This window comes from Cinclus cinclus, chromosome 5 (genome assembly GCF_963662255.1).
Source record: "Cinclus cinclus chromosome 5, bCinCin1.1, whole genome shotgun sequence".
NCBI lineage: Eukaryota > Metazoa > Chordata > Aves > Passeriformes > Cinclidae > Cinclus > Cinclus cinclus.
In genome coordinates, this window is record NC_085050.1 from 25752937 (window position 1) to 25767780 (window position 14844).

The 14844-nt window shown below is 35.8% G+C and overlaps 1 protein-coding gene across 9 annotated transcripts in view; it reads right to left on the bottom strand.

The window, feature by feature from the left end:
• The window catches only part of FRYL (FRY like transcription coactivator), a 133795-nt gene continuing 118951 nt past the window's right edge, over positions 1-14844 (bottom strand). For 7 of the 9 annotated variants that reach the window (XM_062492758.1, XM_062492756.1, XM_062492755.1 and 4 more), the window contains 7 exons: positions 14639-14788; positions 12588-12686; positions 7944-8012; positions 4629-4646; positions 3549-3659; positions 2274-2470; positions 1-2149 (listed from right to left, as the gene is read on the bottom strand). In XM_062492758.1, coding sequence (XP_062348742.1) covers positions 1891-2149; positions 2274-2470; positions 3549-3659; positions 4629-4646; positions 7944-8012; positions 12588-12686; positions 14639-14788 — 903 coding nt within the window. In that variant the 3' untranslated portion in view covers positions 1-1890. The remainder of the gene's footprint in view (positions 2150-2273; positions 2471-3548; positions 3660-4628; positions 4647-7943; positions 8013-12587; positions 12687-14638; positions 14789-14844) is intronic. The other 2 variants (XM_062492759.1, XM_062492757.1) reach the window with 1 other exon arrangement.

A 14844-nucleotide genomic window follows, 5' to 3' on the forward strand; every position in this document is an offset into this window, starting at 1 on the left:
GAGAGATACACTGTTTTTTATTTTTACAAAAAAGGCTGGTAAAAGATGATGTAAATAAAAGTGTAATGCACCCCTAAATAAAACCACCTCTCCCCTGTAAATACTAGTTAAATAATTAACAACACCATCTACAGTACCACAAAACCATCAAAATAATTCCATTTTATCAGGGACAGGGGAAAAAAATACAGTGACTATGAATGTGCCTTGACCAGTTACAGAACTTGTTAGGATAACATAACTACTGTCAGCAGTCCAACAGCGTGCACAGTGCCTTCAATTAATGCATTTCAGCATAATTACAATTCTAGTGGGGCCTAATTCCCCCAAAAAGGCAGAGCAAAGAATTTCAGTTCTACATTCTCAACTCTGGAATTAGAGCCCATTAAAAAAAAAAAATCACAGTGGGTAAGAGATGTATATAAAAATATCAGGTGTTCCTTTCAAATAACAGGAATTGTGGGACTACTTTTTTTTTTTTTTTTTTTTTTTTTTTTTTTTTTTTTTTCCTTCTTCCTACAAAATGCTGTTGGTTTCAACAGAATCCAGTTTGTTTTATGCTACAGACTTTGACACTGAACTATGAGTATATTGCCTGTTTGCATGTTTTGGTAGTCGGGGTTTTTTTTTTTTTTTTTTTTTTTTTTTTTTCCTTTCTTCTATAGTCCCAATTCCTTAGGCTTCAGTTGAGTCATGAAGATGCATCTGCATGCATTCAAACTCTTCAAACCCTGCAGGCTACTCAGACTGCAAGTACTGCATGTGACTACCAAGAGGGAATGCCCCCTTCTCCTCATAGCTTTATACACCTACTGTTTTTAACAGTGCATTGCACAAATTTACACGAAAAATACTGGTTTTGCACTATACAGTTTCTAGAATATATACAGAATAAAATAAGTTAACTTCTAATGAGAATTGCTGATGGGCAGCATATATCTTTAATATACATTTTAAAGTCTCTGCAGGCAGCTACTTTTTGGTTAGTTGTAATCAATATTTGTAACATAAGCACTGGTCAGAGAACTGAGCAGCATTCCAATAAAGTTAACAGATATATTATTTCTTTTTAGAAACACTGGGAAATCCCAGTTTAAAATATTATTAAACGTCCTAACATTTACACGCTATGAGGATTAGATCTAATAAAATAAAATTTCTTCAAAAATAATCTTGCAGCTCTTTTAAGCATGCTCTGAGACCTTATTTAACAATCATCCATATCTTCAAAAAACAACTGTCACATAGCCATACATTCTAACTCACACACGTTATTTCCTTATTACAGACAAGAAAAGCAAATAAAAGTGAGAAGTCAATGGTTTTTGTAGTCATATGTCATTCTCCTCATGTCTGCACATTCTTCATGACGTTGCAGAGTGTCTCATAAGGTGGTAGTTGATGGTTTTATCTACTACTGCTGGAAAGCCAGGAAGCCTTGCAGGTCTTCAGCCAAAATAAATGAGCCTTGATTTTAGCCTCATCCCACCTGCAATATTGATCCAACCTGTAGAGGCTGTTGCTGCAAACATAATTTTATAGTTCTGTTACAACAGAAAATAATGCATAGCTATGCATTATGTTTAAGCCCTTTTCCTTTCATGTAGTTTGATACACAAATTTAATAAAAAAATACTACTGCCACACAGGCTGCTGTGTAGAAAGAGCAGTCAAGTAGGATGTTCACTTCAATTTTCAGGGTTTTACTTCTGATGAAACAGTTTCTTGCTGTGATAAAAGTGTGGTGGTTGCCAGGATTGCTGGAGGTTTGTTTTTTGGTGTGGTTTTTTTTTTTTTTTTTGTTTGTTTGTTTTTTGTGAAAGGTGCTCAGTAATAGCCTGAAGTGTCTTCATCATCAGTTCTATCAGTTCTTTTCTAAATGACAGCTCTTCAGAATCCAGTGGTGACAAGATTTATTCCTGTTTTGATCTTCCCTAGAAGCTGACAGGATTGCACCATGCGGAGAGACTCTCGGATTTCTAGATTAAGTTCCATGAGCTTTGAGTTGGCCTCAGACATATCTTGGTTGGAGCCTACTACTGCAAAGCTGCCAGTCTGGCCAAGTGTCTGATGACGGAAATAGATGTGCAGCAATGTTTGAACGGGGTCATCTTCAGAACTGCCAAAGATGTCGTGGGGCCAAATTGACCTGCAAACACACAGGTTGGATTTAAACATTAAAAAAAACCCTTAAATGTTCAAATTTTCTTTAAACAGATGTTTGAACAGAAGACAGGAAAATGCAAGGGAAAATAACGTGCAATTTGGCTTACCTGAAAGCCTTGACCTGTGCCACAGCTGACACAAACTCCTTGTTTCTCAGGGATTCAATGAGGGAGTGAATAGCTGTTTCTGTGCTGGCTTGGGAAGCTTCTGCAATTTCAATTTCTTCAATACCACTGTCAGACACTGCCTCAGCCTCTTTCAGGCAGCTCTCCAAAAGAGCAAGTTCTTCAGACATGTTTATTACCTAAAACAAATATAAGTTATCCTTTCTAGTTTAAATGCATTTCAAGCCAAAATAATTTTCTGAAGACCAGTTTTTTCTCCTCTGTGCAATAATGAGAAATTGAACACCCAAGTATTTTCCGCAGTTGCTTAAGTATACAGTCAACTTAATGGCCCAAGCATGCATGTCAATTATTTGAGCTGTCCCTGATGAAGTTTCCATCTTAGTTCTTTTAAAATTTATTTCAAAAAACAGATTTCTTTTCTTCTTATGTTACTTAATAAACTGACAAGAAGAATGAAACATTTCAGAAAGGTACGACAGCAATGATGTCATTACAAGGACATCTTAAATAGGAAGGAAAAATCCTGGGAGAGTGGCAGGCCAGCACAGTGAGAATAGTGCAGCCAGTGTATACAGTAGTATCTTTGGCTTTAGCTGCAATGCACAATTAAAACATGAGGCCATCTCTCAGAACATGGTTCTGCATCTGACTTAGGCAAGAAGTGGGACTGATGTGACGCCAACCTTCCACGGCATTCTTCAAACACAAACTTATTTGCAACCTCTACAAAAATCTGGAAATACAAGTGAGGAACCTGCATGATTGTCTAGAATGCACTACTAATTGTGCTTAGGATAGGGAACTAAGGTTGCAGAATAATTGAATAGTGGCTGCAGTGACACAGTTAAATGAATCAGCTGGTAGAAAGTGATGGTGTTTGCTATAGGAAACACCAGGGCGATGGAAAGGCTCAGCTCTGCTGAGAGGAATTGATGTGCCTTGATTGTAGATTGATTAGAATACACCAGGAGTGCTACTGAAATATTTAAAATCCTCATCACTGGACTCCCTACATTCCTGTCTTTTTTTAAAGAGCTTTCAAGCTGTACAAAAATCAACACAGATAATTGAACATCTTAGAAAATTCTTGTAAGCTCTACTTAAATATTTCATTAATTGGCTATAAAACAGTTGGAACCCTCCTCCAGTTTCTAAAAGGATGTCCCACTGATGAAAATGTTATCAAAAAGTGTTTTAAATTGTGTGCTTTTAAAATGTCAACAATTACTAGCTGAATAGCATGGTTTTCATTACCTCTGCTTCTTTTTTGATTGTTTTTACTTGACTGATGAGTTTGCAATAGGCTTGGAACAGAAGCAGCAACTGGAAATGCAACTTGTATAGCCTCCGACACAACTCCAGCTCCTACAAATGTAAACAATGCTATTATATTCAGGAAGTGCAAACCTCCTCCTATCCAGTACAAGAGACAATAAATCACAACTTCTTCAGTACAGAGTGTGCAAAATTAGAAGTAGTTAATTTGGCTACTAAAGAAAATGCTAAAATATTTAGAAGCTAACATATATAGTAAGCTAATGAAAAGCAAGTGAAAGCTTCATTTGGTTCCAAATTTACAAGTAGCCTCTCACAGAGATTTAAAGTTCACTTTTTAATAAGTTACATTTCCAAGAAGAGGGGTGGAGTGGGATGTGAAGCGATTCAAAAGGCATTTTGAAATGTCTGGAACATTTCAAGATTTCATGTCTTAAAACCAAGTTTCACAGATCACTTCCATTTATTGTTGATATTTTCCTGTTTTAAATTCAAGATCTAACATCCAAAAGAATCAGTTGCAGTCTGCAAGTATAGAATCTGTCATAACCATTGGTATTTATAGTATAAACACAGTATATAACCTGGCCCTCAACTTAAACTGCCTGGCAGAGTAGGAGGAGAATAATTCCATTCCCAGAGGCATGAATATTCTTTCTTAAATTTTCTTTATAAAAGGTAACCCTTACTCTGCTTTAAAAAATAACACATGGTATATTCTTAAGGAAATGAAATGGCAGTATTAATTTACACACTGTCTTGCTTCCATTTTTGTGTCTCTAAAACACTAGTTAGAAGTGCAGACAGTGTGAATACTGCTTCACATACAGACATAAAAGCTAGTGGAACAATCTGTATAACATTCTACTGACTACAGGATCCTATCATTTATAAAGGACTAACAGTCTAATGGGTTAGATGATCCAAAATTGAAGCACACAGCATTTCTGTAATAGCCTAGGACAAGACATCATTATTTCACAAATGGACAAGACAGATGGAGACCAGTTTGGTGACTGGCATGGTTAAGTATTTGATAAATCAAGAACTGTCACTTACTGCTAGAATTTCCATTTGCTAAGCAAGAAGATGAGCAGGTCACAAAAATACAAAGAAAGAAAAAAGAGCAAGAATTAGTGTAGGAAATAATTTTAATTAGGGTAAAAGATGTCCCAGGTAAAATGGAGGAAGAAATACAAGTAACATGCTCCAAATATATCCTAAATGTAAAACATATTAACAGGCTGAATTTAACATAAAATTACTTGCTGCTATAACTAAACATAAAAAGTATTGGCTCTGTTGTCTCAAAGCATGAATAACACTCTTACAACCCTGTCTGATCTTTCTACATTGTGTAGTCTGAAAGGTGCACAAATTTAAGGTAATCAAAATCAAGGACACTGAGATATATCTGAGCAACTGTACAAAGCTTCTTACTTGTTCTGTATCACAATAGTTTAAGCAAAAATAATGCATTTTAAAATTGGAGATGCAAGGTTAATTTGGATTCTGAATCAGTTTAGAAATTCTTGGGTTTACTAAACTCAATTCTCAACACCTCCGAGAGATTTCTGCAATATAATTGCACTTGGTTTTTACAAGCCAGTTCAGAAAAAAATGTTTGGGGAAGAGGGATAGGGAGTGAAGCAGTCAGAAAATATATGTGTCAGACTTAGGGGAGGTGAACTTCGCCACTCCTGTGCTTTGTACAGCACTGAGCATTGATGGCACTTAGTCATAGCAAACTGAATCACAGAATCATAGAATATCCTGAGCTAGAAGGGACCCACAAGGATCACTCCAGTCCAGCTCCTGGCCCTGCACAGGACAACCCCACTGGAATCACAGCATGTGCCCAAGAGCAAAACATACGAAGATGCAGCAGATGTCTGACTCGCAGCAGACAGCAGCAGCAGAGCTTTACAAAGCACACAGCTGTACACGATGTTAAGTTTTATACTATGTGCTTCCCAGGTTATAAACACTGCATGTTTTTGTTACAGTGCATGTTTTTGTTCTGCACTCTGTGCTATTATATACTTGGCACAATTACTATATTTCTGATGAACGCAGCACTGGTGACATAAGACTTTGAACTGCAGAAGTCATGACTTCGATGACTCACTTTAATGAAGCACAGAGAATCAGATTTTGAGCAATGGCAAGGTTGACTATGTAATAATTTTAGTCATTAAGTTCCAGTATTCTTAAAGCCAAGTCTCATTATTACTGTAAGCCATAATTAATCCCTTTCTCCCAAAATACATCTTGATAGCTACCTTTTAAAAATTCAGGAGAGGTTTTCCTTTAAAAATGGCTTTGTACTGCTTCAGTGTCTTTCACATATGTGCTTACTTGAGAAATAATCTGATTTTTCTACCTGCATGTCCTGTCGAAACAGTCTAGCCAGAGTCCAGATGCATTCTTTCAGGCTTACATGTACTGATAGCAAGAACTGAATAATTAGATTTACTTGCAAGTCTTCTGGCAATGCACAAGCCAGAACAGAATTAATCTCGCTAATTCCTTAGCTGTATAGACCACAGTGCTAAAAATTAGTAAGAAAATCTTATTTGAGTTAGTGAATGAAAAATATCTGTCTTCCTGAGCAAGACAACACTTACACATTTTTAGCATTAACTGATGGACTGCTTAGACTTGGCAGCCCCACGTTCCATTTACAAGGACTTTTGAAGAATGTTGCCCTTGCAGGCTAGGATTAAAAACCAAAGTCAAAACAAGTCCCCACAAATAATAATATCTGTGTGATTGGTCTCAAACTCCTTTTCAGAGGCTATCTTTAAACCCTGCAGAAACAGGGAAGAACTGGCCAAACTTGCCTTGCCAGGGAATCATGGGGATTCTCTCTTTACAAGCAATTTGAAAGCCTGCATGTTGCTTGTCTTCCTTTTCTTAGTTTCTCCAGCTACACAGTAGGAACAGCAACATTTACCTTCACGGTAAGAATGGTTCTGTTCTGACAACTAAATGGTAGAACAATTTCTTGGTGTATGTAAATAAAATTGTAAGTATGGAGTGAAATACAGAAATGCTGCTTTTTAATTAATATATATACAGCATTTACTGTACTGTAATAGTAAATGTTATGTATATCTAAAGATATACTGATCAGTATACGAAGATGTATACTTAAGTGTAAAACACACTGAAGTATTTCTTCACAGGCAAGATTAAAGTCCTTGCAAATAGTAGCAAATTATTTTGCTGGTTTTGTATTACCAGAGCTTATTCACTTGATTTTTTAAAAATGTGCAACTTCAATGCAGTATAAAACTTAACATTATATTACCACATGTTTCACTACTCTAAAAATTCAAGTTCATTTTGTGATTGAATTTAAAAGACCCAAACATATGCACATGTATGAAGAACAGCAAAAGAAAACTGTATAAAAGAAGAAATAGTCCAAAGATACAGCAAAGATTTCTGTTGCTGAAGACTACATCTTCAGCAGCAGAAATCGACCAAGTGCATCAATAAATAGTTCAGCTGAATAAAAGAAATAAAATTCCTCCTTTCTCAGCTGGGATTTGAAATTTTTGTCAAACTGTCATTGTGAAAAGGTAAGTTCATCTGCTGCCTTCAGTTCCTTCTTACACCTTTCACTGTCCTTACCACAGTACTGCAGATGGCAGACTCCTTGTACCTACTAATACCAGGTTTTGGATTTGCTTTTTTTACTGCATCAATATCATGCAGCTATTCTATTAAAACAAACAAACAAACAAACAAACAAAAACTGTCCTAGTCCATTTTGGGAAAAGCTATCACTTATTATAGCAATTAGTAATATTAAACATGGATGAGTGCCATGCAAATACATACAAAATATTCAACTAATATTAATGGTTACTTAACCTATTGTTAGATGATATTTTAACAGAAGTGTTTAATGATCTTTTTGCTATACTGCTACTTTACTCCCTGTTACTTCTCACGCAAATATTGGCTCCAGAAAGGTCTTATGTAGTTCTATAGTACTAAATAAATTCAATAGAACTTTTTGAGTAGACAATGTATCTGAGCATATAACCAGAATTTTAATCTTTTTTTCTTCTAGAAACAGCAGCAGAAAATCACAAAATGTACTTGCTGGTACACAGATGGTATCTGGCCTGCTTATCTACTCAGTGTTATTAAGTCTAGAACCCAAGACAGATTGCCAGCTTTTATTAAGAAGACCATTTTTATTGCCACTTCATGAGACTCTGAGCTTCCAAAAGATAGGATGATAACTGAAATGAAAAGCTTTTCATACATTTTTAATCTGTCTATAAATATTGGAATTTTTGTGTAATAAAGATGATTTTTAATCTCATATCCTGAGACTCACAAATGACATACACCTACCTGGGCATCTGTGTTAGTCCCATGAATACCATCATCAGTACCAAATGTCCTTTTGCAGTCTTCTAGCCACTGCAAAATAAATACAAACAACATGGAACATCTTCTGAAACAGTAAACTGAAAAAACTGCTTGAGACACTTTGTCTTGTACGTTCTCAGATAACATAAGAAACTGTGGTATGAAATCAATTGCTTGCCAATGTTGATTGCAGTGATGATATGCACTCTGATATATCACTTTGTAGCTTTTATTTCCTCTATCCTTCGTTACCCAAGATGGAGATAGTGCACTTCAGGATAAATACTAACCCATGACTGAATTCATACTGCTACAGGCAAATATATGTGAGGGTGGAAGCAGAAACATCCCTCTCTTTACTTCCTGCACAAGGTTTACACCAATATGATTTCTCAGCCTTTAAAAATATAGCACTAATTCATACGAGAGAATACGCCTGTTACATTTCTTGGGACTACTTTAAAAACAGAAGGAACTACAGCTCTCCTGTGTAAGAAAGTCTAACTGCAGGTTTACAAGATGGAATGAAAAGACCCAAATTCTCCAGTGGGAGTTTAGCATCACGTCCAGTTCATACAAGCCAAGAAGATGAAATATTGTTGCATTACACAATGCAAACCTGCAGGTTCCACTCAGGGCTTCCTTTAACTCCAGTACTTATAGCAGACAACAAGTTTATTAATGTCAGTGGGCAGTCTCTTTTTCTACCTTTAATCAACTATGCAAAATTCTCAAAAAATAACTTCCATGTGTACTGGCATTCACATGAATATCTGTGTTACTATAAAGCATTTATAGAATCAAAGAAGTTGTTCTTAGGAAATATAACCTGGTCACCCACTGATACAGGGCCAAGCAAATTTTTCTGTAGAGTGCAAACAACTGCGAGCATGGGTATTAGTGAAATGGGAATGCATCATGCTGAGATAAAATCCATAGTATCATCTGAAATTAAGAACTGGCTCTATACATCCAAGGAAGAATAATTTAGCACACTGCGCGTGTTAAATTCTGGTATCTTGAATCTCAGAGGGAATCTTGGTGACCTTTTTCTAACCTTTGTCTGATGCAAGAAAAAGAAAAATGTGATTTCCCATCTGCTCAATTTAATAAAGGTTACTTAGTGAATTAACTAGGCCTGTGTGCTCATCAAGGGGAGAAATGGAATTCTCTGAACATTGCAGTGTCAGTTTCAATTAGTGACATGGACACCAACATCCACAGCAAATCTCATTTCTTATCAGACAGCCTCTATCGGGAACGACGGAATAGGTCTGAACTGCAACAAACAGCATCAGCAGCTGGAAACCTAGTATTTCTTTTCACACACCATCCTTTTAAGATCTTTTTAAAAAATCTTAGAACCAGTCTGAATAAAGGGTCTGCCTAGAATGCTGTGTGTATAAACTTGTATCTTCTATTACATGTATCTGATTCAGTATCTGTCCCTGATACACATGAAATCCAAGCAGTCCCCTTGCAAGAAAAAATAGAACAATAGCTCCAAAAAGCTGACAAAATTAATTTGTTAAGAATTTTTACAGAATATATGTTCAGCATGGTAGAAAGATCTGGTTTTTCTTTTCTTTTGGAACAGTGTGACAGAATAACCTTCTTTATGTGTTTGCTTTGTATCAATTCATGTTTTCTCCATGTATCTCCTACGAAGTGTTGATGAAAGCGTAACACAGGGAAGTTTGGGGTTGGTCTTGGTCATAACACAGGTTGGTTTGCCAGATAAAACCCTAAACAGACATGCTATACACTATAGGTACCTTCCTGTCTTATCTTGGTGCATAGGCAAAAGTTTCACACAACTGCAGCCTGAGCCTTTTATTTTTCAATTTGATTAATGTGAATGCCTGTACACCACACAGCACTGAGAATGACAAACATCTATTAGGATTAAGTTAAAACAACAGTTTTTCATTAAGGAAATTAAGATACAGATTCTTCCAGTGGTTGATTGCAGAGGACAGATTAAAATGCAAACTACATTTATTTAAATATCTATTAATTTCTATTTACTTTATTATTCAATAGCCCAACCACTTAATTTGGTCACTTTTTCTGGGTGTTTCTTTGAATGAAACAAGGGTCTGCATTAAGTTGATTAAGCATTTTGCATTAATAGTTTCAGATTTAGTAGGATATATAGCACACCTGTATGTAACAACAGAAATTCAGATTTTACTTGAGGAAGTCTTGTTCAATAATTCTCTATACTCTGTTTAACAGGACAGAGCAAGAAAACAATAAAACATGTATCTAAGATGCAGCTGAGAAGATTCTTAGTTTACATTTAATATAAGATACACCTTAGAAAAAGAGGGCCAACAACTAAGGAAACACTTCTAAAATATTTTAGGAAAGTAAATTATTTGAGATAGCCACTACTTTAAATTAATGTGCTCAATAACCACCTAAATAATGCACTAAATTGTCTAAATGATGTGCTATCAAGAGTCAGAGATGATTGGTCAAAGCTAAAAGTTTCTTCCTTCCCAGTACTGCTTCTTTTTTATTTATAAATGATGAAATAAAAATAAAACCCTGTCAGAATACTCTCAGTTGTTTCAGAACAATTCCTTTAACCCTATGAACCTTGTTCCTGCTCCAGTCACTCAAAAATCTGTGGCAGAAGACAGGCTGACCACAGAAACGTGTTACTGGACTCCCTTTTTGACAGAAAAAACAAATCCTTCACTATGATATAATGACAGAGGCCATCAAACTGATACTTGGATTTGTTTACCTAGTAAAATAAAATACAAAGAAGTTCTTAATGTCCAGCACAGATTTATGTCAATATGAAATGTCACAGTGAAAAATTAGATAATAATACCTTTAGTGAATTTGTGGCAATTTGAAAGGGATGTAATTTTAATTTGTTATACTCTGACAAATCAACAAAACAATACCATTGGTTATTGCTGTGATAAACTAGGTTAACTGGGGAGTTGATATGAAATTCCTCCATGTTTGGATAGTTATCATTCTAATTACATAACCACACACACAAGTTCCTTTTTACCCTGTCACAAATCTTCCTGTCTGACCATAGGGAAAATCAGTTACACCCTCTGTGCCTCAGGGCTGCTCTCTAAAAGGAGGAATGAAATACATTATGCTCTCACAGGAGTGCTGATAGCATTATGCATTGGAGATTGCCAGACATTAAATATTACATTGAGTAAAATAATCTTAGTCATTAGATGAGCACTTTGTTTCTGATTAAGCCTACATGGCAAAATGCAGCTCATTATATAAGATCAAATAAATTGTTATTACCACAGAGCAGGGCAAACATGGTGGCCTGGATCCTTTCAAGAGTTTATCTACATTAACAATGCTGTGTGGCATACTCTAGCATTGGTTTCAAGGAAAACACATTTCTTTTGAGATCCTTTCCACAAAAAAGTGCATGTCTGGTCTATTCAACAGATAGAGCTGTCAGCAATCTTTGCAAGGCAAAGGCCATAATTTCCTAATAAACTCAGCATAATCAAGAAACATGGAGCCACTTGTGCTGCAAAATACAGCTCTGCCAAGGCATCACAGCTTGAATTCTGGCTCTGTTTTGCATCACTCAAACCTGCCTATACTGCCATTGTCATGGCCTCACAGGCTGCTGAGATCAGTAAACTTCAGCATGTTCAATTTTCCTAGGAATAATCATCATCTCTACAACAAAATCCCCATGTATTCTCTCCCTCTCCCCCTCTATTTGCAAAACTGTTTGTACATCCATGTTTTCTTTTGCCTCTTACCTGTGTCTGTTTTCTGAAGTTTGTATCTTACTTTCTGAACTTCACACACAGGTTCACAAAACCAAATATACAGACCCTTGCTACAGAAATTTTCAACTTCTAAACCGCATTTCTTTGGAAAAAGGTTATAACTTTTTATCTACCTTGAAAACTAAACTGCATTATTCTGAACAACACATAAACATCATCCTCAATGAGATCCTGCTGTAAGATGAGCCCTAAATTTACATGTCTCTGTATGACACAGCTGTATAACCCTCATTACTGTCAGTGGAGATTCAGTCACCAAAAAGAAGTCTAAAGAATTACTCAGCAAAACAAGTCAGTATCTGTATTAGGATAAATGCATTGCTTTCTTGATTCCTGTTAATATATTGGCCTGTTCTTTGGATACTATGGGTGTTAATCCACTTGGAATTCCATAAAGATAGTTAGTTGTAAATGTCTTAGTCAGGAGGTGAATACCTAGTCTAATAAAATAAGCAGAACATAAATTAAAACAACCCAAAACATTATTTATTGTTCATGTTAGAAATACTTGAATATTTTTAAAAGATAACTTTTAAATTAGGAATGTGCTTTTCCCACTGTTAGTGGATTTGTGCAGTGTTATATATTAAAAATCAATTTCAGAAATAGGTGCAACAAAAATGAATTACATATAAGAAAAAACCCTTCAGGTTCAGGTTATAGATAGATATTACTACATAGAATAGTAGTATGAAAAGGAAACAGGATTTTATTTTGTGTTTTCCTACAGTTTACCTTTAGATGCCTGTGATGAGAGATAAGGACCTGCAACATTTTCTTGATGAGTAGGTTCTAATATATTTGGTTTGAGACATAAGAGACTCACCTGTTCTGCTGCCTCTCTTTTGACATTATAGGTATCCAAGTGTTCTTGGAGCTCTAGAACACTGAACTTCAGTGTTTCTAGCAGGCCACAAGACAATAGCTGGAAAACAAAAGCAATCAACTCTGTAGTCATGTAACATCTGACTATAATCCATACAGTCTACCTTGTAAATTACATAATACAGAATTGCACTGTCCTATTTGGAAAAAAAAAAACAAACTAGAATTAGCTGTGCCCATGCCATTTGTGACATCTTTGAGTAAGTGAATTAACACATGTAGCTCTACCATTTAAATCAGTGAACAATAGTTTTGATTCCAAAATAAGAAGAGTAGTATCTAGTTAACATGTGAAAGATAGATTTCAAAGCAATTTTTACATCTTTCATAATGAAGAATAATATTTGATGCACACACACACCACTGAAAGGAATACACTGAATAGTGTAAATGGAACAGCCTGTAGTAAATGGAACAGCCTGTAGAAGGAAGGAAAGGTACTACTGCTGGATTGCTCCTGTAGCAACCTAAGGAATCTCCAGAGGGTTACCTGCCTTCCTCAATATACAGATTATACTACGAGAAAAAGTTTCTCAGTCTGTAATACATGGTTTCAGAATCTCTTTTTTTCCCTCAGGGACTGCTACCTCAGCTTTCTTCCACACAATTTCTCCCAGTAGTTTTATTTTCACTTAGGTTTTTAAATTAGCTCTTCCTCTGAAACTTCTTATCCCAAAGAAATTTATTTTTGGTAAATTTCTACTGCTTTTAAAGTGGCATAAGTAAATACAAAGAACATTACAGGTGATTCCCTTGAAATACACTATCTGTATCATGCTTTCTTAAGTGAGAGCTTAAGAAAGAGTTGCCCCATAGTACTAAGGGAAAAAAACAGGTCAGGAGAAGTGTCTCACACTGGGTATCAAGGCCAAAGATCCATCTAGCTCAGCTCTGTAGCTGACAATGTCTGATGGCAGTTGTTTAAAAGAAGGGCAAACGTGGTGATCCACCTGCCCCAGAGTGCTTTCTTAGCCTCTGCCAACATGTTCTGCATATTTAAAGGATCTGCCCAGGGCTACTTCTTCCATGAATTCCTTTAGTGGCTTTTTGAAAACATGAACATGAACCATAAAAAGTGACAGCATTTCACAGTTTGATTATGTAACACATGAAGGACCTTGGTTCTGTATGTTTTGTAAGTCACTGCTGGCTTAATTTGATCACCCTTAATATCAGTTAAGACAAAAATAAAATCATTTCTATCATTTATCCATGATAAGACATCTGTGGACAGATTTATCTTCTAAAGGGCTAAAAATCATAGACTACATACTCATATCTTACATGTACATATTTCAACATCCTCGTGATCTTTCTTTTGTCATTTCCAGTGCTACTACCTTTGCTCTGAGAGGAGGGGACAAAAACTGCCCCCAGAATTCAGGATGTAGGTATACTGGGAATATGTACATTAACTCAGTGATGTTTCCTGTTTTGTTGTCTCCTTTCTTGAAAATTCTAGCACAGGGGTTTTTTGACTGCTGTTGACTATTGAGCTGACTTCTTGGATTAGTGTCTATTATAACCAGGATTTCAACTTGTGTGACAACAAATAATTCAAAGTCTTCTTGTTTTATATTTGTAGCAAGAATGTTCTTCTCATGCATCATTGAATATATACATAAAACAATACAATATAAGAAGGCAAAGCTGCTGCTAGATAAGTAGTCTTCCTTTTTCTTACCTGTGCAGAGAACATAGAATAAATACGAACAAGCAGGGTAGGGAAAAAGCAGTAAGAGAATTAAAGTGGTTTCTACTATCAGCATGTTTCCTTGAAGTTCACTGTTACAGCTGGAGTCTATTTTTTGAGAAAATGCATTTCTCACTGGTGGTTTGCAGTGTTTATGATACATAGTGGCCACTTAAGATTTTAATTCCCTTCTGATTTCCAAGAGTTTCTTTATTTCCACATATTAAAACATCATTTTGTATGCTACATGAAATGTTTAAGCAGACAGATATTCCAACTTGCAAATTTGAGATTCTTACCGTTTCCGCATCCACAAAGACTGTCGGGCATTCTGAACATGACATCATCACTTCCAGAGAACTTTTAAACTTTGTTCCAATGCGCTGTAGACTTTCACCAAGAAAGCTGACTGAATCATTTGTTATAGATACAAACTTTCTCTGAATTGTCTAGAAGACAAGTAAGAAAAGCATTCATCTTACATTGTGTTTTACTACTCTTCTGG